The sequence below is a fragment of the Lissotriton vulgaris genome, chromosome 5 (genome assembly GCF_964263255.1).
Source record: "Lissotriton vulgaris chromosome 5, aLisVul1.2, whole genome shotgun sequence".
Classification (NCBI taxonomy): Eukaryota; Metazoa; Chordata; class Amphibia; order Caudata; family Salamandridae; genus Lissotriton; species Lissotriton vulgaris.
Genome location: NC_141693.1, coordinates 1,529,083,630 through 1,529,110,436, shown reverse-complemented (window position 1 = coordinate 1,529,110,436; position 26,807 = coordinate 1,529,083,630). Strand labels below are relative to the sequence as shown.

The 26,807-nt window shown below is 44.2% G+C and overlaps 1 protein-coding gene across 2 annotated transcripts in view; it reads left to right on the top strand.

Moving 5' to 3' along the window:
- LOC147712934 (cytosolic phospholipase A2 gamma-like) overlaps positions 1-26,807 on the top strand; it is a 646,694-nt gene that overhangs the window by 21,581 nt on the left and 598,306 nt on the right. For both annotated transcript variants that reach the window (XM_086920395.1, XM_086920396.1), the window contains exon 2: positions 25,587-25,630. In XM_086920395.1, coding sequence (XP_086776521.1) covers positions 25,628-25,630 — 3 coding nt within the window. In that variant the 5' untranslated portion in view covers positions 25,587-25,627. The remainder of the gene's footprint in view (positions 1-25,586; positions 25,631-26,807) is intronic.

Below are 26,807 nucleotides of genomic sequence, written 5' to 3'. Positions count from 1 at the left end.
GCAAATGTCAACCTGAGGAGTTATTCTGATAAAAATCATCATTTTCAGAAGGTCTATGCTGCTTGCTAGTAGATTTCTTGTGCAGAATTGCAATTTTTGTAGTTTCGCGAGTGCGAGATTGTTGCTGCCCGCCGCACCTACATGTTCGCAATTGCGAACTTACACCGCAAGGGGAAAAAATCCGCTGCGTGCGAATTTGCGGTAAATTCGCGAGCGCTCGCAGATTGCGAATTTACCGAAAATCCGCGAGCGTAACGGATTTTCCGCCCATGCTTAGTTTCAGAGGGATGGAGGAAGTCTCTTTCAAATTCTAGCCACATTACCTGAGAAGGATGGAGCCAATAATCTTTCCCTTTTGAAGGTAGGAGGTTCGAGCAGTTTTCCACATTGCGTGAAGGTTTAGAGCAGCCTGAGATTTTGAGTTTATTTGCCAGATAGCAAGGGGTGGAAGTGTGCAAGGCTTCGTGGGTGATACAAGCAGTTTTGTAAATTGACCTTGCTTCAATGGGGAGCCATCAACGGGAAAACAGCATGGGCGTGGTGTGATCATTTCTTTTAGCCCCAATAAATGAAGCGAGTCACTAAATGGAGGATGAATTTCAAACGAGAAAGGTGAGTTTTCAGGAGGCCAGAAAGGAGAGAGTTGCAGCAGTCCAATGTGGAAACAACGATTGGACCAAAGTTTTTAGGTCTTGCTTATGGAGGTTGCACCGTACCCCCTAGAGAAGGTGCATCTAGTAACATTCATTCTTGACAATGGTATTGATATGGGACTGTAAGTTAAGCCTTTTGTCTAGGATGATGCCTAGAGATTTTGCGCTGTCAACAATTTTAGGCTTGTTGTTGAGAATCTTCAGATTGTTCATCTATGATTGGACAGGAGGAGAGCGTGAGGTCTGAAGGAGAAGGAAATCTGTTTTGGAAGGATTCAGAATAAGTTGATGTGTTGACCTAATCTTGGATGGAGGTGAGAGTGGTGGGATTGAAATGTAAAATGCAGAAGACCCCATTAGGCAGATTTGGGTCTCATCAGCATAGAGGTGATAATGGATCCCAGATTTTTTTTAGCAGATTTCCCGGTGGTTCTAAGTATAGATTGAACGGGATTGGTGCGAGGATCGAGCCTTGAGGGATTCCATGTCCACAGCCATTGAAGTGGAGAGACAATTTGCTATTCTGATCATCTGGGATGTACCAGAGAGAAATTATTCTAACTATCTGAGCACTGTGATTTCTAAACCCATTCATAGTGTTCAGAAGAGTGTTGTGATAATATGCAATCGCATATCTAGACGGTGGACATGTATTGCCAGTGTTCCTAAGGCTTAAGGGAGTGCACCAGACACTGAGGTGATGAGGATGGGGAGTGAACACTTTGGCAATTCAATGAGGGCCTCGTTGGGAGAGACTGGTGACTACTTGTGTTCCTGAGCATTGAAGGTTTGGTGGATGGTAGGCGTAAGGGGGTAGGACCGCAATTTCCATTGTTTGAGTGGAGGTTTTTAGACAAGTTCTTTCTTTTTGTGTCTGATTACTGCTACAGGAAGGCTGAATGACAGCCAGATTCAAGATCCTACGCTTTATTGTACTCATGTTGTAGGTGATCCAGGTTCGAGACAGACACAGAGCTCTCTGCCCTGAGAATGATTACTTTACACAAACTCACAAAATCAGTCTCAGTTCTCAGTCATCCACCTTGATCGTCAGAAGGAAAGAGGAAGAGTATGTATAGCATAAACATTTAAAATACAACATTCATGTTTTGCTGTTTGCTTTCGGCGGATTTTTGTTCGTACAGGCAGCATACAAATTCTTTTATAATGCTTGACAGTATTAGTCACTTAAGATAACATTTCTATGGGTCCGGTCCATGGCCCTGTGTGTACAGCCACATATCACCAACTGAACAGGCATGGAACAGCTGAAGGCTGGGCTGGCTTTAGCGCTGGTTGCGCCCTGTGCGACAATGTCTTTAGGCACCCCCCCCAATGACCACCTCTGCCGCAGATTCCCTCACAAGCACCCTTTAACAGTGCCTCTCAAGTCTCCATAACCACGGTCTCTCAGATTTTATTTACTTTCAAAAGACCACTTATACCGGTGTATGGTGTCAGGGCACTTTACACCGCACATACATTGCACAGAGACAATCCTAAATGTGTAAATCAGTGTAGAGGAAATGTTACATCAGACAGTACTACAAGGTGTAGTGTAGGAGTGGCATGCCATCGATACTGGTAGGCAATATAATTGAAGTTCTTATTGAGTAAAGGCACAAATTCAGAACTTAAAATGTAACATAACTGTTAGGGGGTCCTCTTTCATAATAAGAATTGTTTTCTACCCAAATTAACCCTTTTCACAAGATTAGGATAATTAAAGACTGGACAAAACAACATATAGCTCCAACCTATACCTTGCAGTTTGCCTGCAGTTGTAGTACGACAGTTAATAGCTCAATGTTCTAGTTTAAGATTTTGACTTATAAACGACCAGTAACAAAAGGAGCTCTCTTGCAGAAGGAGTAAGCCACTGACCTATTAACATTATATGCACTTCGATATCAGCATGGTACACGTTCTTAGCTGCAGGCATTAACCCTCTGCACTACCTTAGGACGAGTCAGAAAATCCCCTAGACAAACCTCCGGTCTCTTTGCAGGAAGACGATTAATCACCAGACTTCTCTTGACATTTTAAGTGATGTCTGAAAGTTGCAGGCGTCCATGAACGAGGCAGCAGGTGCTTTTAAAATGATAATACATATTTTCAAAAAGGACGCCCCTACCCCAATTCAACACCCGGTGCGGTCGCACTGATCAAACTGCCCTAGAGCTGGCCCTGGTTGAAGGGATCTGCTATATGCTGCTGGACAGAGAATTTTAACTTGCTTTACTCCAGGTCCCAAAAAGCTACATAATACAACTGTTCGTTTTTTTATTTTTTTATCGCACTATACTTTATTTTGTTATTTAAAAAAAAAAATGAGTTTGATTCACAGTTGTACAAAGTAAAGTGCTTACGGTGCTCAATTTCAATTTTGGTTGACATATTGCCCAGAACTGTGCGGCCCGCCTCTTAATGGATGTTCCAAAACGTAATTCTGCTGAGTTAGCGCTTAGCCGGTTACATTGGCTTCCTGTTCAGGAAAGAATTAGGTTTAAGGCAATGTGTCCTATCCACAAGTCCATCGCTGGCAATGGCCCCCTCATGATTCAGTCCATGGTGCAATTATATAGCACCAACAGGACTCTCAGATATAATAATAAACAACTTCTTGCAGTCCCTAGGATCAAACGGTCAGGACGGGAGGTCTACCGTTTCCATTCAGCGCGGCCAAGTTCTGGAACCAGCTTCCAGACTATATTCGTCTTGAACATGACTATCTCACGTTCAGGAAGCAGTTGAAGACCTTTCTCTTTCCATGATCAGTGGTGAATGATGAGGTGTCACAGGAAGCGCTGGGATGCCCTTGGGTAGCCATGCGCTATACAAGTGCTTATTCATTCATTCATACTCATACAGACATGGTCCATTCTCAGATCGCAATAAAATAAAAAATGCCATTACAAAGTACATAAGAGCACATCTAAAAAACAAAAAAATAGCCACATGTTGCACAATTTCCCTTTAACATTTCGTCTTTACAAATTCGCAGACTAAGGGGCTCATTATGATGGTGGGCGGACATCAGTCCGCCTGCTATCATAACAGTGCTGGGACCCCACCACCAGATGTCCTGCGGTCCCACAAGTGCAATTAGGATGCGCCCGCCATACTGGCAGGCACATCCTGGCCTTTTTGCCGACGGTGCTGCTGGCATGCAACACTGTCCGCACTATCAAAAGAGCATGCTCAGCATTTCCCTGCACCATGTGGCAGGCACCACGCAATGCCTGCCACTTGGAGCATGGAATTGCAACCCCCCTAGTGCACCCCACATATAGAGGGGGCCTATTAAGCCAGTGTCCGCCTGTCTTTTGCGGCAGGATATCCGCCACAGAAAGACATGCGGAAAGGCATACCGTAATCACTACGCAATGTTGCCCTGGATCCGCAAGGCAGGCGGAAAAAGACCGCCTTGCGGAGCCATGGCGGAACCATTGTGATTCCCACAGCCATACTAATTTGGCAGTGGTAATTTTCAGTATAATGGCGGAAAGACTGCCATCGCCGGCCCGGCGGTGGCAGTCCTTCCGCAATCCTAATGAGCCCCTAACTTCCTATGGACTTCTTAAATTTTGTAAATGACCCTGAACTTAGTGCGAATCATCTCTCCAGCTCTTTAACTTTGTGAAGTTTACTTCACCAATTCTGGCGAATTAGTGATCCTACCACCAGACCTGATATAAATAAACATTCCTCTTGCCATTTATATAATGTTATGCTTGGTGAACAGCATAGAACTACCGTATACTTGTCAATGGTCCATGGTTAATGCTTGACCTGTAGTCGTTCTGAGATATTTCTCCATTTCTGCCCACAGTTGCTTGAACTTTGGGCATTCCCAAATAATGAGTCCAGGTACCTCCTCCCTCTTTGGAGCAACGAAAACGCCTGTCTTCAATCGGGGGGTATATAATATGGAGAAACAATGGGGTCCCTTATATTAACCATTTTGTGTAGAATTGAATTCTTCTAAAATTAGCGCTTCTAATTATTGTTGCATTAAGTTTGTTAATTATTTTCTAGACTGCTCTAGGGATCTGCAGGCCTTCTTTTTTTCTGATATTTGTCTCAGGCATTTTCATAGACGGTAGAGGACTTATTTTCATGAAAACTTTCACCCAGCTGCTTATTGACCACTTATTTGTTGTTTCTAGTAGCGTTTTGCTTAGTTTGACCCTACTCGTAGCGCTGTTGAGTCAATGCTTTCTAAAAAGTTCTTGATTTGGATAAACAACCTCTTAAGCATGTCTCTAGAATGAAGCAGTCCATTCTCAATCGCTGGCCACTTTTTCCATGATACAACCGTTCTTGAGTTCTCAAAATGAAAATCCCATACAGGATCATATTAACAGTCCACCCCAACAGATCTCGCCACCATTTCTCCATTTAAACAAGTGTGCTCAAAACGTAAACAAAATATCTCATAAAGGACAACTCTGTGCAGGAACCATCTAAGCGGACTATGAATTTAAGAAATACCATTTCATGATCTGTAGGGTTCCTCAAAGCTGCCATCTTGTTGAAAACCATAAACTGTGCAGCTGTTTCTCACACTTCTTTTCCCATCACACTGCTAAGCACGGTGTCTCCTACTACGATAACCGACAACCTCACCCTAGTGGTCATAACCCCAAACTTGGAAACTCTTCCCACGCAGGATCAAAAAAAAGACCACATCCTTCCAACCACCCACCCTACATGGTGTAGCTACCCATGTAGACAAGCGCTTAAGTGCCCCAAATAGGGTAGTAAGGCTTATTTAAATCTGGCATCACAATACAGTAAAATACTGAACACAAAAGAACTGTTTTAACACGATCCCCCTGATTGACACTTTCACATCTATGTGAAATATCTTGCAACACCTCTTTAGACTGCTTTACAAGTTTATCCCTAAGTGAAATATTTTGCAACACCTCTCTTTTGACCTGTCCGTGACAAGAGTTTCAGCGCAGCAAACTATGATCTGACCAGAACATTCACAGCCCTCTGAAGTGTCACAGCCCTCTGAAGAGTTGACAGCAGGAAGCTTGGGCAAGCCAAGAAGGTTATAAATAGATTTTTTACCTCCAGTTTTAGGCGTTGAGGACATTGGAGGGGTGGAAAACTCACAGGTTAGTGCGCACTAACACTGAAGGTAAAACCTATCTCTAAAGAGCTATACATTTGGAGAAGGGCAGGGTACTCCAAATTAGCATCGTTTTCAGCCCTTCAATGCTGCAGACAGCCCCCAGCCGTCCCACGTGATGGTGGGCATGTGCGTGGGACGGCTGCTTCTCACACATAATATCACATCGTGTGACATTTATTAGAATGCATACACCCAATTTCCATGTGTGTCAGTGTATGAATGACATGTTTGTTTCTTTAAAATATCGACTGACATTGTCGTTGTGCTTAGACTATACATTGATGCCAAAAATCGATTGTTTGTACAATTATCAAGTCTTTATAATACAGTCATTAACACAGAATGACTTCACAACTCAACCTTTAACATGCATGTAAGTACCATGCTGGAAATCATTTGTTCCTTTGCCAAACATGTCTTTACCACATAGGTAAGTATTTGTTTTAGAATAATATACATATGAACTTTTTTTTTTTAAACAAAGTTTAAGGATGGGCAGTGGAAAAGGGAAGTCAGGGTAATTTTAGGGTTCAGGGGTGGGTAGTGATAATAGGAAGTAAGAGTATTTTTTAGAATTTATAGGTGAGCGTTGGAAAAAACAAATAAGGGTAATTTTTGGCTTTCTGCATGGATAGTGATAATGCGAGGTTAGGAGTAAATTAACTGCCTGAGGGAGACTAAAAAAAGGAATACATGTTAATGTATACTATTTCTTTTTAATGTATTGTATATATTAGATGCATAAATGTGGACATTATATACACACACACATACATATATATATATGTATATATATATATATATATATATATATACATCCAGTGAAAAAAGCAAAGGTTAAAGTAACATTATAGTTAGGTCAATTTGTCAGTGACAATGTTAACGTTTTGAAGTTTTGACTTGCGCCCCCTCATGCACTGCTTATAGCCTTACATATGGTATCACTCATGACATGTTCTATAACTTTATTTATGACATGGCTTAGTTCATGTCAAATGACATCATTGATATTAACGGTTATTGTTTTAGTTCAAAACATTAATGCTGTCACTGATAAATTCACCTGACTATGGGCCAGATGTATCAATGGTTTTCCCGTTCGCAAATGGGCCGATTCTCAGAATCTGCCTGTTTGCGAACGGGAAAAAGCCTTTTGGAATGTATCATTCCAAAAGGCTCTCGCAATATAGGGAATCACAAAATTTGTGATTCAGTATTTTGCAAATGCATTTAAGGAATCGCACGTTGCAGTTCCTTAAATACAATGCAGGAAGCACCCAAGATGTGCGAATTAGTTTAAGAAATAGCAAATTACCACCAACTCCCAAGTTGGTGGTAATTCACGATTTCTTTGAAAAATGCACTTTTGCATTTTTCATAGTACCATATGGCGCACATAGATTCCCTTAGGGCATGTATGTGTGCCACATGTGCACACATACATATTTCAGTGGTTCAACAGGGTGTCCTCTTGACACCTCGCACCCTTGTTATTGCATTCACAATTTGCGAGCACCTAATGGGTACTCTCAAATTGTGAATGTCTTCCCATTCATTCATATGGGCATCTAGGCCCATAGGAATGAATGGGACGGTATTCCTTGATTGCGATTTGGAAGTTGCGATTCACAATTAAGGAATATTAAGGAATCGGAATTATTATTGCGATTCCTACATACATTCCACTTTTCGAGTCCTTAATAGCGATTCGTTAAAAATCGATATTAAGGACTCGCAAAACTGAATTTTCATACATCTTGCCCTCTAACATTAGCCTTTGGGTTTTTTCTGTGACCTTCTAGGGTTTTTTAATGTAAAGTAATACTTAATTACCATAGGTTAATGCAACCCCAAGCCTGAGGCCATGCCCTGCAGCTAACACCACCAGATACAACCAATCCTACTTTTTACATGGTCTTTCACTGTGTGCAGTAGTTTGGTGTCCCTAGGGCCTACCTATATCTGTAGCTAAAGAGAAGAGAGCAAACATGGCCCCATGATTTTGGCTCTGAGGACCCACTCCCCCGTAGACTAGCATAATTTTTATGGAGAGAGGTAGCACACGCCTCCCCTCCCAAGGGGGATTTCGACCCAGGAACCCCATTCCCTGAGGCACCTTATGTATTTTTTAGAGGGAGGGTGCATGTAGCACCCTCCCATGCCGAATTCAGCCCAGGGACCCCACCCCCTGGACCCAGCAGCATTTTAAAGTGGGTGTATATGGCCTCCTTCATCAGACTGATTTCTGCCCCAAGAACCTAATTTGAAATGGTAGGGGGGTCATGCGTCCCCCCTCCCTGGGAACATTTCAGCCCGGGAACCCTATCCCCTGGCATTATTATTCGGGGCAGGGTGCACATTGGCCACCTCCCTGGGCCAATTTTAGCCCCTGGGACCTGGCCCCCCCTCACATAAAAATGAAAGAAAGCCACAGCGTTGGACTCCCCAGAGACTCCTAAGGCACACAGAGGGGGGACTGCATGGCTTCCCTCTCTATAAATGATAAGATGGGCCTCAAGGATGAGCTGCCCAGGCCTCTAATGGTTTGGGCAGGGGGTCCACGTGTCCCTCCGCCCCCTAAAAATTGTTTTTGGCTCCGGACTAATCTTACCATGCCATAATATATTTAAACGCAGCCATTTTATTTTTAATCTTGCAAGAGTCCTGCGGAAATGTGGAATCTTTGCTGTTTTTTTTCTTTTTAGGCCCGGGAGGGTACACCTGGGTTTCCACCTTGAGGCTTATTGTGCCAGGGTATCCCTAGCCCCATTTTTGTTTTTTGTTTTTATACAAATTCAGGACAGGTGACTAAGTCTCTGAGTCCTGTAATGACTGCCAGCAAAATATTAGTCATGTAGCTGGTAGCCAATCCATGAGCTCTCTCTCGCAGGAGTCTGAATCCCACTGGACCGTGAAGGCCCAAGGAAAATGAAGCTTCCTCCAGAATGTTCTATTTTTAAATTGGTGCTTCTGTCTAGGAGACTCTTGCATGCCCAACTGCCAACATACGCAATTATGTTTGGGCCTTAATTTCTCAAAGTACAAAACTGATTAATATCAAATCACAAAAGGAACAATCTGCTTACCAACATTTAGCTTCCTGATGAATTTTGTGTTATTCAGTTTAAGTTTTTGTCAAAACCTGTCTTAAAGAAGTTGACCGTAAATGATGAGACTTTTACATTTTGAAACTCCCTTTCTTTCTTGGCCCTTGCTTGAAAGACCACCAGACTTTCCAGGAATGAGCTAAGGTAGATGAACGTGTTTGGAAAGTTGTGTGAAGATTTGTCAAACAGGTCCAAAGTTATTTGCAAACCAAAAAATGCTCTGTCTTTGGAAAAGCAAACCTTCCTACCACAACCGCCACTGGGTAAAGTCAGCAGCTTCATAGGAAAAGCATGTTTTGTGTTGCTAATTACTTTGACCTATTTGACAAATTTCCCTGAGCCTCTCAAAAAAGGTGCTACTTTTTTTGTTTTAACTTGGAAAGTTTTAGGGTGATCCATCAAGTGTGGGCCTAGAAAAAACGGGGGTCCCAAAACACAAAATCCCCATGCATTCCCGCAGTGTACTTTAAAAAGGGCTACACCAAAAAGTGCTGAACTGAATTTTACCAAATTTTTTAGGAAGCTGGATCTTAGTCCACGAACTGTGCTATTTGTGATTTAGTTTAAATTTGATTAGTGGTTTTAGAGAAATGACGTGTCCAAAAATATAGATATCTGGATGGTTGGGAACACAAGAGCTTTGAGAGTGTCTCACGAGAGTGCCAATTTAAAAAAATTGTGTTCCAGTGTTGGAGCTATCTTTTGCTAAGGCTGCCAACTCGCCACGACTTGCGGAACCCGCTCCGCGGGTCCCGCTGCGGATTACCGGGAAAACTCACCGCCAGCTCGCGGTCTCCTGCTTGGCTGCTCTGTGGGGGCGTGCGAGGCTTCAGGGCTGCGAGCGTGAGGCTGAGTCACCTGGCCCCGCTCTCCCTGATTGCCCCGCCCCCACCTTCCTACAGCCCAAAAGGCATCTGGACCCTCCCCTCTTGGGACGCTGTTTGTTTGCTCGTTGCCTGCTGGACCTGGCTGGAGCTATCTTTTGCTAAGGCTGCCAACTCGCCACGACTTGCGGAACCCGCTCCGCGGGTCCCGCTGCGGATTACCGGGAAAACTCACCGCCAGCTCGCGGTCTCCTGCTTGGCTGCTCTGTGGGGGCGTGCGAGGCTTCAGGGCTGCGAGCGTGAGGCTGAGTCACCTGGCCCCGCTCTCCCTGATTGCCCCGCCCCCACCTTCCTACCACACACCCCATGGTCTTGGCCCATAAGTATCGGAGAGAGACGCTGCGCGGGAGCGCGCGGGAGCGTCTGGGGCTAAGACCGGGCAAAGAGCGGGCCGTTTGAGGCCGTTCGAGGTCTCAGAGGTCTGGTCTGGGCCACCCCCCTTGGCTTAATATTCTGGTAACTATAATATTATTACCTGAGGGGGAAACCGTCTCCTTCTGTTAGAGTGCCCCAGTACTATGGATCCAAGGGTAACCCGCAGCAAGTCCTCCAAACGTGGGTCTCTAGTTGGTGGCCCCATGGACGACTTTATAACCAGCACCAACATAGCCATAGACAAGGAAATATCTAAGCTCCAAACCCGGGTGTCGCTAGAACTAGATGCTGCAAGAAGACTGTCCCAAGTAATTGGACTTTCCAAGAAATCCTCCCTAGGCCACATAGCAACCTCTGTTACCCCCGAGCGCCCGGAACGCCCACATTGCGCAGTCACTCAGGTAGATATTCATCATTTACCGACCCCGGTCACTCCTAAATCTGCATCAGGAAGTAAGGTTGAGGATATCCCACTGACGCCTCCTAGTGTGCAAAACCCTACTCCCTTTATACCTCTCCCGAATGTGTCCAACAGTATCTCCAGAGGCAAACAACCAAAGAGGAAACGCAATTCTCGCTCAGCTTACTTTCGTAAGAAAGCAAAAATTGCTGTTCCCAAAGATCCGTCCGTGAATAACATCATAGCACCCAATACTGGAGTCGAGTCCACCCCCAATACCCAGTCTTGTAATGTGGGACATGGAAACAATGCATCCATTCCCCTCCCTAATAACACATTAGCCGAGGACCCTGAAGCAAACGGGCTAACCAATAACAACAAAGAATTTATAGAGGTGGTCTGGGACACACTTAAAAAACTTTTGTCACCTCTGGACCTAAGACTATCGAGGATAGAAAACAATCTGTTAGAAATGGAAAAGAGCATTATTGCGTTGGCCACTCTTGGGTTGAAAAGTCTGGAAAACCAGGGCATCATTACAGCTGACCCACTGCCACAACCTACCACACCCCAAATCAATCTAGCTTCCCCCTTGGTCCCACCTACAACAAAACCGGTTCCCAAACCAAGGACAGTCACGGTGGAGCAAGCTCGTGTTAAACCAAAGGCACCTCCACGAGGTGATACACGTAACTTGCAAAACCCCAAACTCGTAACAACAACTAGACCTGTCCCTAGTGAAACCCAGGCTCCCCCAGCCAAAGATAACTTCCGAGGTGCCTATATTGACCTCTCCCCAGAGGCAAACGACTATGTCGTTGTACTGACGGGTGTTCCAACGCTAGGTAATGGCCAATTTGAAAATTATTGGTCACTTAAGAACAAAATAATGCACTGGTTGAATGTAAACAGACCTATCCCCAATGGTAGGAAAAGTGGGGTATCGATGGTCCGCAGAACCCCCTGGGTAGGGCCAACGTGGAAATCCAGTCCGGGAGACTGCATAGTAGTGACCTTTGAAGATCCTCACACGGCGCACTACATTTGCAGTTGGCCCAGTAATGATGACTCTTTAGTTAAACCCAAGCCATTATCCTTTTTCTACCCTCCCCGATCCATCTGTAATCAGGGGGACAATTGGACATTGGTTCAGCACCACCAACGGCCGAATAAGTCCTGGGGCCATAGGGAGACTTTGCTACACTGGAATGGCCTTTCTACCTATAACAGATTTGGTGGTTTAGAGGAGGTGGATTGACTCTCTAAGCAAACAGCTAAGCAACCCCGGAAGGTATCCTCGACTTCGCAAAGGCATCATTTCACTGATTGTGCTGCCCCTGAATCTGCAACAAGTCGAGTAGGACAATCCAGCAACGCAGGGGTTGATGGTGTGACAATGTTACTGGACATGGCAGCAAATTGTATCAGGGTTGATTGGCCAAATCCATCTTGCGAGACTTTCTCTGCACCCACTTCTCCTGAACAATTGGTTTCTTCCTGCCCTGCCCTCTGTGTCCCACAATCTCCCGCAAACTGAGTCGCTTGTAAGGTCTTCAAAATCTGCGGGTGCATCTGCTTCTCCTAGGCCGATGACTACTGACCACACCAGGGCTTTTCCATCAGCTGACTCTGTCCTAAAAATTCTATCTTGGAATGTGGCTGGTCTTGGTCGTAATTTTGACATCCCCGAATGGAGTGACTTCCTGGAACCCTTCCATATTTGCCTCTTACAGGAAACTTGGTGTTTGGAGCCAAGACACCAAGTGGGATTTTCCACTTTTTTCATCCCCGCAGTCCGGGAACAAGGATCTAGAGGTCGTCCGTCAGGCGGCCTCATAATATGGATCAGCATTGCTTTAGGCTTCAGGGTAATAGAAAGAAACACCGAATCCTCGGATCTCCAGTGGCTAACGGTAACACACAAAGGGGGGAAACGATTGGAAGTCTTCAACATTTACCTGAGGGGTGCCAAAGGCGGTGCATCCCATTTACAATCCACAGGCCTAAACCGCAACCTGGCCACCTGTGATGCGGACTCTCATATACTGCTTGTTGGGGATTTTAACTGCTGTTTTGAGCCCTTGGCCAATGAAGATATCTTGGACACGTTTGAGGAGGACACTAGGAGAGGCATTCCTATTTTGAATCTTGCCCCGATCCCCAAATGGTCGCAAAATGCAATAGAGATCAATGCCTTGTGCATGGAGCACAATTTGCGACCAACAAATGGCCGTTCCAAATCTGACCATATGGGTGCCCACACCTATAACAGGCAAGACCACACGTCTAGGATTGACTATATCATGCTTAATTATAATCTTTGGCAACACCATCTAGACATGGAGGTCATAGTGTCGGGTGATAGCGACCACAACCCCTTATCGCTATCTATCTCACTCCCTTGGCAGGCAGAAAGGCAAAGCCGAACCGAACACAAGTGGAAATCCTCCCATGAAATAGCCCCTGCAAACTGCAGTAGGCGGTTAAAGTGGGCCAAAGTCCTAGCAGATGTTGCAAGAATTGACCAAGCCGGAACAATTTTGGAAGAGGTGGAGTCCAGGTTGATCACTACTAACCAAGGCGATGATAAGATCCTACCTCTATTCACTAAGACTGTGCAAGCACTAAGTGGCTTATTTATTGTTCCCCAAACCACACGAAGGGGTATCCCAAAATCATTGCCTAAACAGTCAGATAAGTGGTATACCCAAAAATGTCGTGAGGCCAGGAAGGAACTTGTTGTGACATTAAAGTCTAAAGATGTAGTTGCTATTAGGGCAGCTAGGAAAACTTATAAAATAACCATAACTGAAGCCAAGCGGATTTATGATTCTAATTTCTGGGGAGATCTAGTAGAGGCCAGCAATAGTAAGGATGCCAGGAGGTTTTGGGACTTATTAAGATCCAGGGAAAAGCCAATAGACCAGCAACTAACTTGTAATATTACAGGGGGTGTATGGTTCGAACATTTCTCGCAACTGTACTCCGCTCCCTCAGATCCGGCTCAGTTAGCCTGTCCATCCATGTGTCTTACAGCTAACCCCTCGTGTTATGATGGCCCATTTACTAACTTAGAAGTCGAAAGAGCAATTCAATGCATTGTCCAGAATAAGACAGCGGGTCCAGATGGAATCCCAGGAGACCTAATTAAGAACTACCCATCTCCTTGGAGTAGACTAATCACCTTGCTCCTGAATGAAGTAATGTTAGGTGGAGTCTTTCCTGATTCTTGGAGGGGCGCTGAGGTCGTACCTATTTTTAAAAAAGGCTCTAGAGACAACCCAGCGAACTACCGCCCAATTAGTTTATTGGATTCTTCTCAAAAGGTAGCAGGGAAGGTGGTACTGGGCAGGATTATTGAGTGGGCAGATGAAAATCATATCCTGTCAGATCTACAAGCAGGCTTCAGATCAGGAACAGGGACAATCGAGCAGACGTTCCGCCTTCTAATGATCTATTGGAAAGTGGTGGTGCTGGGAGGGGGCAGTCTGTACTTAGACTTCATTGACTTGCGGACTGCCTTCGACCTAGTACCACGCACACTCCTGTGGAACGTCCTGGATGGGTTAGGCCTCCCACCCTACTTGCTGTCGTTGCTTGTTAAATTCCATGATAGTAATTTTGCCCAAATTAGATGGGGTAGACAGGGAGAGAAAACACCTCGTATCCCCGTGGACAGAGGCGTCCGCCAGGGGTGTGTGCTTGCCCCCACTCTGTTTTCTCTTTATATTAACGGAGTGGTGGAGCATCTTCTGCAACAACCATCAGATGCACCCACCCTGGCTGGAAGGAAGATCCCAACGCTTCTGTTCGCCGACGATACCCTCCTGATTTCAAAATCACCGATGGGCATTCAATCGTTGCTTTCTAGGTTCCAAAGCTTCTGCAACGAAAGGGGTTTAGCGATAAATATAGGCAAAACCAAGTTTCTAGTCCTTAACCCGCCAAAAAAAACTGTTTATCCCCCGGTTCTGGATTCCGTTCCACTTGATCGTGTAAAAGAATTTGACTACCTGGGTATACGCATCAGTGATACTATGAGCTGGAAGTCACACCATCAAAAAGTCTTCCTTACCCATAAAAGGGTGGCAGGTGCGCTGCTCAAGGAGCAGCGTTCATCATCATCAAAACCCATTGGAGCTCCTCTAGATATCTATAGGGCAAGGGTCGTAAGTGCGGCACTTTACGGTGCTGAGCTGTGGGGCACTCAAAAAGTTGACACTCTGGCCCACCTTGAGAACAACTTTTACAAAGATCTAATGGGTTTGCCCCACAGCACACCAACAATCCCATTGCTGTTAGATGCAGGTACCCGGGCAATCTGCGACCAAGCAAAACTACGTCCACTCCTGTTATGGTCCAGAATCTGGAATGTGCAGGAATTAAGTAGTTATGCAGATGCCTTATCTGACATTTTGTCATTACCGGGCTCTCATAAGATCATCTGGCTCAGGGAGGTTAAAATGCTGCTCTACAAATTAGGCCTAGAAGAGGCTTGGTCCAATAAATCTGCACCCACGAAACAACAGTTAAAGAAAATCTACTGGGCATGGGTAGACAGTGAGAGGGCACGATCCACAACTCATTGTAAATCTGTACTTCTGTTTTTGTCAGCTAAGGAGTCACCGTTAAGGGAACCTTATCTAGATATCATACAGAACCCGAGGGGCAGAGCATTATACACTAAGTTCAGATTGGGGGTGCTCCCAGTATGCGAGTTTACTTCCACATGGAAACCCCCAGCTCAAACTGTTCCCTATTGCCCCTTTTGTAATCTAAGGGTAGAGTCTGTGCCCCACATGCTGTTCGAATGTAGTGTCTATGCAGCCCGAGACGTAGGTGGTTGAAGCCCCTTTGCAGAACTTTGGGAACTCGCTCTCATTTGGAAGCCTTGCGTATTTTACGTACAGATGCTAGACCCTTCTTTTCTACCTGTATGGCAAAATTCTTGGGGTGGGCATGGCGTCTAAGATCCGCAAGAAAACTATTAATCCAGTAAATGGGCCCATCCAACTAATATACTGCTCTACGAATGAAATGCTCTTAAAATTGATGATTGTTGTAAAAATGTTTTTATAAATGATGTGTAAATGCTTTTATGATATGTTTTTATCGAATAAAGCTACTACTACTACTACTAAAAATAGTGTTCCAATTAGCCCAGGGAGCTTTATTTCCCTTGTATGCCTTGCGCCATCACACTAAAAGCTCTCTGATTGGCTGCTAGCAACATGAAAAGATTGTTTCTGGTAGACATTACAGGACTCAAGGACTTGGTTCCCTGTCCTTAACCTGAAAAATAATATTATAAGGGGGCAGAGTAGGGATAACCCAACCCCTATGCCCCATGGGAGTAAGCCAGAGGAACCCCCTATGTGGCCAATAAAAAAGAAAATCAGCAAAAATCGTTGTGAACCTGCAGGACACCCCTGTTCTCAGTCTGCAGCACTTAATTATAGGCCCCGGGGAGTCCACTCATTGGCCCTATTTATTAAGGGGGAGGGAGCCACATGGCCCCCCTCCCCACGCTTCCAGGAGGGTGCCCACCAGGTCACTCACCATGTTTAACAGGACCATAGAAATCTAGCACAATCGCACCAAAAAAACAATCTCTTTAAAGGTTCCCCCCTGGAAGGTTCCACTGGGACACCTCTACACTGTCCCCTTATATATTTTTTAAAAACAATCTCAGGACATGTTCTTACATATTACGGCTGTCCTGGTGTGCAGTCCTGTGGGAGCAATTAGGCCCAAAGGCAAAAAAGCCACTAGCCAATCAGATCGCTTTATTTATTTTAATCTCTTGGGACTCTCTTGAGAGTCCCTCGAACCAAACCATCCAGATATACAAGTCTTTATGTACCTTAATTTTACCTAAACTTCCGTCCGGATAAAGATATAGCTTCCTGCCGCATATGGTGGTATTCCGTTCAGCAGTTTGGGTTGTAGACCTTTTAAAAAGTCTATGAAAAATGCATGTGAATTCTCCGCTTGAAGGATCACTCCAAAACTTTCCATGAAGAAAGTAGTCCGGAAAAAGGACCTTTTTTGGAAAGTTTCATGAAGAGTAGACTTATATTTATGTGTAATTGATTTGACAACTCCTTTGCAGCAAAGCATGTGGACACAAGTTCCCTCAGGTGCAAAAAGGCGTTTATTTATGCTTGTGCTGGTACCATGTTTGCAGTTAATAGGACATATTTCAGTGGTTTTTAATGCTGATGTATGCACCTCACTTAAATAAATTATCATTTTGCAAAAGAGAATGCCTTCATCCACAGTCTTTATTTCAGGATCAGGCATGTAATAACTTGTGTGAACTATTCATTTTGGCCACTGAGTAGTGGAACTAGTTGCCTCTGACAGCTTGACACAAGCGGTGTAGGACTGAAGGAATGGGAGGGATGTGCAGTGAACATCAAGTTAATAATGCACCCTGAATTGCATGGAGAGCCGTGTGCATGCTTGGCTAATTTAAGGTATATAACCAGGATAGTCTGATATCATCAAACCTTGCAATGAGTGAGTCATACTGTCACCTCAGAAACAATGTTCTGCTCTACGCATGATTAGGCATAGTCTACTCTTTGCATTTTAGTTGCTATTGAGGGTCCAAATGGTACAACACTCATTCCAAGTGACTGAAAGCTTCAAAATGGTCCTGGAAAGTTTGGGACCACAATTCCCACAATGCACCCTTCTAACACCCGTAAAAGTCCTCTGGATGCTCTTTAGGCAGGAGACTCTAGGTGGAATTCATGCAGGTGAGCTTTGTTAACCTGTAGCTTGCAGGGAGTCCACTCTTTATTCCTCTTGAAGAAAGGTGTATCCAAAGGGCTTTAGTTAGATAATGCAGTAGGCACAGTCCGTGAGAATGCAGGGCCTGAAGGTCCAAATCAAGTTTACTGGTTGGCAATCCTTCGTCATCTTAGTTTCAAGCAGCAAAGCTGAGAGGCTCTGCACCTCTCACTTATTTATTCAATGTTCTCTGAGGTCAAGTAGGGGAGCACTCCTGTCCAATGATGTGCAGGGCAACACTCCAGAGCCTGACCGCGTGCTCCAAAGTGTGGCATAATCTTCTCCCAGAAAGCACTATTTCTCTAAAATTCAATATGGCTGAACTTTCAGCAGAGGAGCAACAGCCAGTTAATCCAACCTCCTGACTGCCTCATTTTCATAGCTCTCTTCCCCCTATTATCAGCAAATTACTGCCTTAAGCCTGCCATCTGGCTGGGTCAGAGGAGCAGGGGGTAGATGGGCCTGCTATTCCCTGCTTCTCCTATTTCCCCTTTGAGAAGCTCATGCTTTACAACCCTTCCCCCCCAGCTCTTGCATTCCTGCATAGCAGTGTACTCTGTACCAAATAGCCTCGCACTTAGTTCGCCACTTATAACTTCATCAAAGCAGCCTGGCTTATCCTGTTAACTTTGTCCAATCCGGGAGGAGCACCTGAAGGCTGAATTTTGGCTTACAGACAAGAAAATCTTTTAACTTATTTTCTGTATATTTTAGGATGCATTCAACAATAACATATTATTGTATTTATCAATACCATTCTCCTAAGACTTTGAATTACATTTTTACTTTAATTCCTAGTAATAGTTATGCATTCATAAATTACTGCCATGTTATCTGATGGGGCTAGGCATCTGCAATGGGAAAACTGCAATGAGAAATTTCTCCATCACCAGAGCATATAAAACATCTTTGATAAGGGCCCTACTTATAGTTAAATGCCACCCCACACCTGAGACACCTAGGGGGAGACTTTAGGTGTCCTGAATAAGCAAAAATATTGTGGATCCTCACTCCAAAGTGCTCCTAGCATCAAAGTCGATCTTGGGAGGCACTTAACAACAATAGGGAAAGTGAAATGTGCAATTTCTCCTTCCCGGGGCATATACAATGTCTTTTAGAAGTACCATCCTTATGACATTACCCACCCACCCCACCCACCTGTGGGAGACCCTGGGGGTACCTAAAATGACATTTCATAGTTTAGTATTCAATCAATTTCATTGGCAGAACACAAAGTAAGGCAAACAGGACAAGCTCGCCTACAACCTAACTGGCCGGCTAACATCTGGTCCGATCATGTCGGCAAGACCAAGAAATAGGCGCATTCACACTGATTGTTAACAAAGCATGACGCCTACAACCCAGAGAGGGCCATCCGCATGTATAAGAAGAGGGAAGATGGCAGACCACTCATACTACAAATGGGTAGTCATGAAGTCCAGCTTGCCAAGAGTTGTGAGCAGTAGTAGGCCAACTGCCTGTACCCGAAAGTGACTTAAGTGTTCCAATTTTAACAAAGGACAAAGAGCAACACAACACCCCATCCCTCCCCCTCCCTCCCCAGTTATCAGGAACAAAGAGAAGTGGTGAATCCAGTCTATAGGCACTGTGTGTCTTGGAACTCCAGTAATCTATGGGGATGTGGAAGTCCATCGGGAAGCACCCTTACTCGGGGGTAGCAGTGTCCCCTGGGAACAATTCGAGGATTCAGAGATCACTAGGGCAGGTCAGTTCCCGGAATTCAGTGGAGAGAATGGCTATAATCGTATTCTGCGCCATTCCCCAAAGTAGCCTTTGAAAGTCTCTTCATCCCCAAACGATACCAGAGTTTGTGCAGCCATTCCGTGTACTCCGGGACCCTGTCTGATTTCCACCCTGCCAGTATCACCTGGTGTGCAGCTTAATAGAGCACAAGAGGAAGGTCAGTGCATTGAGTAGACCTAGGAGAGTGTAAGCCAGGAGCCTGAGAATGTAGGTGTTGAAAGCCTTATCGATATCATCCAATATTCTCTCCCAATAACGCATAAGATTAGGGCAGTGCCATAACAGGTGGAGGAGGGTACCAGGGTTACCCCATCCCCGCCAACAAAGGATGTAGCAACGAGAGTGCCTCTTAGCTTGACAGCGGGGGTATAGTACCAATAGGGTGCAATTTTAAAAGCCGTTTTGTTATGACCCATGGAATGTGCTGTTTGGTGAGACCAATAAAAGACATCTTCCCATTCCTTGTCAGACAGTGTGCGCCCCAATTTTGCCTCCCATTATTTCTGCCCAGCTGTACGGAATTTCGGGGCACCCAGCGTGCGAAAGGAATATATTTCAGAAATTCGTTTCTGATCATCCTTTTTATCAATGAGCCATTTCTCGAACCGCCTCATCGGTCGAAGTGCCAAGGGCGCGTTGTTGCCCTGGAGATCCAGTGCATCATTTGAGAATGTAGGAAGAGATTAGCATTGTGGAGGCCATAGTCCTCCTGCAGCTCCATTACGGGGTTGAGCCCCTGGATGTTAAACAGATGCCCTAAGAGCTTGCAACCACCCTTCAGCCAGGGCACAGCACGTTTATTGTCCATCCCAGGTGGGAAGGAAGGGTTTGAGAAAATCTGGGTCATTGGAGAGGGAAATGTAGTCAAATTGGCCCGCTGAGAGATCCTACCAAGGTAAGCAATGTGGGGCGAGTGACCGTCGAAGAGTAGAGACCCCAGGCGCGAGCAGACCTCTGTAGCCAGGTTGCCCGCCACTGTCTGGTCCATGAAGACCCAGTATTTCTCTGTCATAGGACGGTTCCATTCTACGAGGTATCGTAAAAGGGAAGCTTGGAAGTAACGGGTGATATTAGACTGCCCTCCTTCTTGGGCATTGTAGCAGAGTCTTTTGCACTCAAGGCGAAATTGTACCCCACACAAATTGCTCGATCGCAGTCTGAATATGGCACAACGATTGAGGCGGAGGCTCCAATGGTACTGTTTGAAAAAGATACAGGGCCGGCGGCAATACATACATTTTAACAGCAGACAACCTTCCAAACCACATCAGGGGCAGGCATCGACAATGAGCCAAGTCTGCACAAATGTGAGATAAAAGGGTAGTGTAGTTCACGCCACTGTTTTAGCAAGACTCTTGTGGAGGATCAATCCAAGGTAGGTAACACCGTCCAATACAGAGTCAAAGGCAAAGCCGGCCTGTAGAGCATCAGCCGTTGGCTGGCCTGCGGTAAGGTTAAGTGCTTGAGACTTCTGCATATTCATTTTAATGCCAGAGACCTGGCTGAAATCCATAGGTCGTCCACAGTAGCCGGCAGGGAGGGGATGTGCCACTGAGAAAATGATGTCATCCCCGTAGAGGCTAATGAGATGGTGATCTAACCCGAACGGTATACCTTGTGCCAAGGGGTTTCCCAAAGCCGTTGAGCGAGGAGCTTCATATAAAGGGTAAAAGGCAAAGGTGAGAGGAGGCAACCCTGCCTCGTCCCCCGCCCCCACTGCTAAGCCATCCGAGAGCAAGCCATTAACCCTAGCAACTGCTGTCAGAGAGCTATAGATGCTCACTACCCACTTTCGAAACCGGGGCCCCAACCAAAAACGCTTCAGAGTAGCGAATAGATATGGCCAGTGCACAAGGTCAAAAGCCTTTTCGGCGTTGACTGCTAGCAATAGGGATTTTTCTTTGGACCTTTGCACCCTATCAATTAAGTGGCAGATACATTTGGTATTGTCCCCACATTGCCGCCCCGGAATGAAGCACGACTGATCGGGTCAACCAAACCCGGCATTCGAGAGTTCAGCCTGTATACCAAAATGCTATAGAAAAACTTTGTGTCAATGTTCAGCAGGGTAATCGGAAGGTAAGAACTACAAAGCTCTGAGTCTTTCCCCGGTTTGGGATGACCGAGATAGAAGACTGTAACATGGAGGCTGTAAGGGACCTCGTATCAGCGGAGTTAAACAAATGGGTGACTAACGGGGTTAGTTTGGCGCAAATCTTTTATATAAAAAAGAGCTCCAAAGCCATCCGGGACTGGTGCTTTCAGGACCTTCAACCGGGCAATAGCAGAGATCACCTCTTCAATACCAAAAGGGGCTTCCAGGGCCTCGGCCTCAAACATACTCATTTGGATCGGACAGCATGGAAAAGTCTGCAGTACAGAAATTTTGGTAAAAAGAACGGCATGCAGCCAGTGTACCGGCATCGTCCTTAATCGCCTGTCCACCCTCGTAGTGTTTTGATAGCCTGCGCATCTTGCTGCCTTCGCAGGCAATGAGCCAGCATACGGCCTCCTTTATTAGAGCACGTATAGTATTTGTGCTTCTATCGGACCCCCGCATGTTCAGCCCGATCGAGTCATCGAAGCTGGAGTCGCTATTTTTCCAACTGCTGCCAGATTCTGGGAGCACCAGTGCGTTTGTGAATAGCTTCCAATTCTCTAACGGTTGCTTAGAGTTCCGCATGCTTATAATGCATACATTCCTTATCTTGTTCTTGTAGGCCGCCTTAGCAATGAGGGTCCCTCTCGCAACCATTTTAAGTGCATCCCACACTGAGGATAGCAGCGTAGAGCTCACATGGTTAGTCACTAAGTAGTTGGTCACGCAACGCCTAATGTCGTTCACCACGGCCGGGGACCGGAGTAGTGAATCTTGCAAACGCCAGTGTGAAGTGGAGGAAGACTGTGCAGAGGGAAATTATGAAATTAAAGGAGGACCCCACACAGGCTAATAGGGGACTGGGGGGATAGTAGATCTGAAAAAGGACAAGGGCGTCCCCACACAAAAAACACACAAAGTACGAGTGTGTCTCACTTCTATTGAGTGCACCCTATAGTGAGTATTTTACTCTAAGGTCAGCATGCCATCAATACGGCGGGAAAGGTAAAGTTACAAAACTTGAAATCCAATTCCTAAAAGCGTATTTCAACTAGGGGGGCGAATTCTGTGTATTAATATTCCTGTATATCTACAGCCACCAAGTCTTTAGTGAAAGGCCTATTTTTAACTATATATTCAATTCTAACATAAGCATTAAAATCTACGATATTGCATAAATAACACAAATAAAACAATTTAAAGAAATTTAAAGAGATGTTTTCCACACCATAAGTTTCGTAACCTCTGTAATACATTTATTGCATTTCAAAACAAAGTTGATCATTATACAGTATACAAATTTTAAAAAACATGATTATACATTTCATAAAAACGAATTAAAAAACAAAGAATCACGAGTCGACGCGGCGTTTCGGTATTCTGTATGTCTACCTTCTTCAGGACTGATTCTTAAATCAGGTGGGGCAAGTCTCCCCACTGGACACAGTTTGCTTCAGTTCAGAATCCTGTTGCCTTCAGATTACTGGGCCTATTTTCGGATTCTATTTCTCAGTTGTGACGTCACTGATTTTCAAGGTAAGTTTACTTGGTCTTGGACTACCAGGAGGAGCCTCCGTATTTTCAGTTGTGGGTTTCATCAATGACCCATTAAAAATTAGATGACTGGCGCAATTTCAAGGATGTGTTGCTTCCAAGTCACTCCGTTATGGATAGAAAGTCCGTTCTTTAGTATTGGATTCGGCCTCCCTGCTCCTGTATCCTGGCAGTCTATCAATATGTCCTTCAGCCGGTGTGGTCCGAGCACTTTGCGGCTCGGACCACACCGGCTGAAGGACATATTGATAGACTGCCAGGATACAGGAGCAGGGAGGCCAAATCCAATACTAAAGAACGGACTTTCTATCCATAACGGAGTGACTTGGAAGCAACACATCCTTGAAATTGCGCCAGTCATCTAATTTTTAATGGGTCATTGATGAAACCCACAACTGAAAATACGGAGGCTCCTCCTGGTAGTCCAAGACCAAGTAAACTTACCTTGAAAATCAGTGACGTCACAACTGAGAAATAGAATCCGAAAATAGGCCCAGTAATCTGAAGGCAACAGGATTCTGAACTGAAGCAAACTGTGTCCAGTGGGGAGACTTGCCCCACCTGATTTAAGAATCAGTCCTGAAGAAGGTAGACATACAGAATACCGAAACGCCGCGTCGACTTGTGATTCTGTTTTTTAATTTGTTTTTATGAAATGTATAATCATGTTTTTTAAAATTTGTATACTGTATAATGATCAACTTTGTTTTGAAATGCAATAAATGTATTACAGAGGTTACGAAACTTATGGTGTGGAAAACATCTCTTTAAATTTCTTTAAATTGTTTTATTTGTGTTATTTATGCAATATCGTAGATTTTAATGCTTATGTTAGAATTGAATATATAGTTAAAAATAGGCCTTTCACTAAAGACTTGGTGGCTGTAGATATACAGGAATGTTAATACACAGAATTCGCCCCCCTAGTTGAAATACGCTTTTAGGAATTGGATTTCAAGTTTTGTAACTTTACCTTTCCCGCCGTATTGATGGCATGCTGACCTTAGAGTAAAATACTCACTATAGGGTGCACTCAATAGAAGTGAGACACACTCGTACTTTGTGTGTTTTTTGTGTGGGGACGCCCTTGTCCTTTTTCAGATGTGCAGAGGGAAACCCATAGTCAGAGTAATGTGTACATTTAAAAGTTGTGCTGCAACAGAGGGCTGCTTTTAAAATGACCTCAGGCTCTCTAGGTGCACACATGCAAGTGCAGAAAGGGCTGCTGGCCTCTAAACTGCCATGCCCTATTATATACTAGGGCCTTATAGGTAGTTTTATTCGACATTCCCCTATTATGCACTAGGGACTTGTAGGGTAGGCCATGCCAATTATAAGTGTGTCTAAATAGTGTACCCTCATGTATATGTGTGTCTTCACTGTGTTTTCAACATAGCACTGACCCTGGTTAAACAGAGCCCAGGGACAGTCTGAGTCGGTTACCAACAGTATCAGTCAACCAATGGCACGCATGATGACTTTGCAACCGGTAGGATTTATGGTTATTTTTTAAAATTAATATTTGGCTTCAGTGCTACCATTTACGCGGATATATAGTGAGTTCACCCTTTTAGTTTTGCTACCATATTAAGTGCAGAATTTAATTTTCTTTCTGATTGTGCACCCTTTTTAATCTTACTTTTATTTTTTATTTTTACTGTTTTATAACAATATGTAATCTGTGGGGTGTATGCTAATGAAATATAAGTACAAAATGCATCTGCTATAAGTTAAGGTTGGACAGGCCTTTTATTCCACTGGGCTTTTCCCCGCAGTGTTAATATTCACACATCTGAAGTTGGATGAATGCATTTTAGTGCAGTTATCTGCATCACCACACTAAGATGCATTAGTCGTGCATTAAAGCACCAGTATGACCATGATGAGCTCCAGGCGGCCTGGCTGCATTTCACCAAAGTAGCCAGTGGGGTTTTTATCTGGTAGTGCTGAACTGCTGGGTGGTATACCTTTCAGTTCTAGGCTGCTGCAGAGCCTCTTTCACATTCTGTCACACTTGACCCGTGCCTGTCTAGAAGGATAGTAGGTAGTGATCTTTCATTTTAGGGGTTTTGCAGCATTTAAGAATAATCTTATTAGAGCTTATCATTGCTCAAAGGGCCTAATTTCTAATATTTGTCTGTTTCAATTTCCTTCTTTGCTTTGTTTTACTTGAGACCACTCAAAGTGCCATGCTTTTGATTGTTTAATGTCAGTCATAAGTATACAGAAATCATGGAAATATCGCACATTTGCATTCTAAATCTTGGCAGCTATGAGTATTATTACACAAACATTGATTTTCACCTCTCAGTGCACAATCTGCATAAATATATTTAGTTTTAATAGGATTACCACCTTTGGAACTATTTAGTGTTGTCTCTATTCCAGAGGTTTTTGTCTGTGAAACTTCATTTTCAATATTGTGTGTCCATTGTTCACCATGACAGAGCATTTTCATACCTTTAGAATAATACTTTAGACTACATATATTTTGGTGTTATGGTTCTATCCTGAAGGAATTAATCAATTCCTTGTCATTCATCCTCAGTCTCTTTATTGTGAAGTTTTTTTCGATCTTAAGACAGTAAGCTAAGTAAAGAGAGGATTTTTGCCACTTTTTATGTATAAAACCTTCAACTTTTCAATAGATTTACCATGGAATATATATTTACATCCAGCTTTTAACTAAAGTATACTTCACATTAACCTTTTGGTATATTGTCTGTGTAAATATTTCTATATTGCCACTCACATTTCTTTTTTAAGCATTTAAAATTGTCATTTCTTGTTGCATGTTTCTCTTGTAGATAACTTGGAAGACTGCCCATCAAAAACTACTCCTGCATCCATGGTAGGTATTGTCTTTCTACTGGCAATTATTAATTACTGATAGTAGATTTCAAACAATCGACTATACCACCTACGAATAGGATAAAATGCTCTCCCTAATGAGTAATGATAATCCAGAGTGATATGATCGTCTAATCCTCAAGTGTAAATGTACGTGGTACAAATCTGTGGGATGAGGGAAGGAGGTGGCAACAGTTGTATACTTTCCTGTGTAACTTTACACATGACGTCAGTGTGGATTTAAGGAATTCATTTTTGATCCAAGAGACCAGGAACACACCAAGAGGAAATTAAGAACCATTAAGAAGATAGAGCAGCCAATATAATTCACAAATGGTGACAGTTAAAAAGGTGTTGAGCCTAATTATAGATGGGTATATATTGAATAAAATGTGTTTATACTAACAGACACAGATGTGAAGCTAGTTTGATTGCCTCTTCCGTGGCAAGGAAGCACTTTAGAATGGACTACAATATAAGTGAAGGCCCTGTAGTTATTCTGATATTGAGTAGAAATATGCCTCAGCACGGCCCTTAATTTTAACTACCAGAAAAGAGGACCGGTATGGGTTGTGTGCTTATAATAAGGGGTTAGGACTGGCATACTTGGCATGGGTTACCCTTTCTTTTTGCCTTTAAATTCTGTATTTGCTGGTTTATGTACTCTGGATACTTTACCACTGCTAGTCAGTGCTAAAGTGCAAGTGCTCCCTGTGTAAATTGTTATCCGGATTTGTTATCCATGATTGACACATTTGATTTAATGACAAGTCCCTGGTAAAGGGAGTCAAATTTGATAACTCCCTTTCTATGAAAACCCAAATTCAATCAGTTGCGGGGACCTGTTTTGAGATGTTGAGGAACTTTTTGCCCCTTCTCCCGATTCCCCCATTGGAAGAAGATTGTCCAAGCCTTGGTGGTGAGATTGGATTATGCTAACGCTCTGTATCTTGGCCTGTCTGAATCCCTACTTGGGTGTCTTCAAGTGGTCCAAAATGTGGCGGCCCGAGCTATTTTCTTGTCTGGGCCAAGAACTCCTTCCACCCTTCTTTTAGCTTCCTTGCACTCGCTACTGATTAAGAAATGGATCGCCTTCAAATCACTGGTGCTGGTTTTTCAGGCCTTCCATAAAATCGGTGCCCCATACCTCGGGGCCAGACTGCAACCCTACATTATGT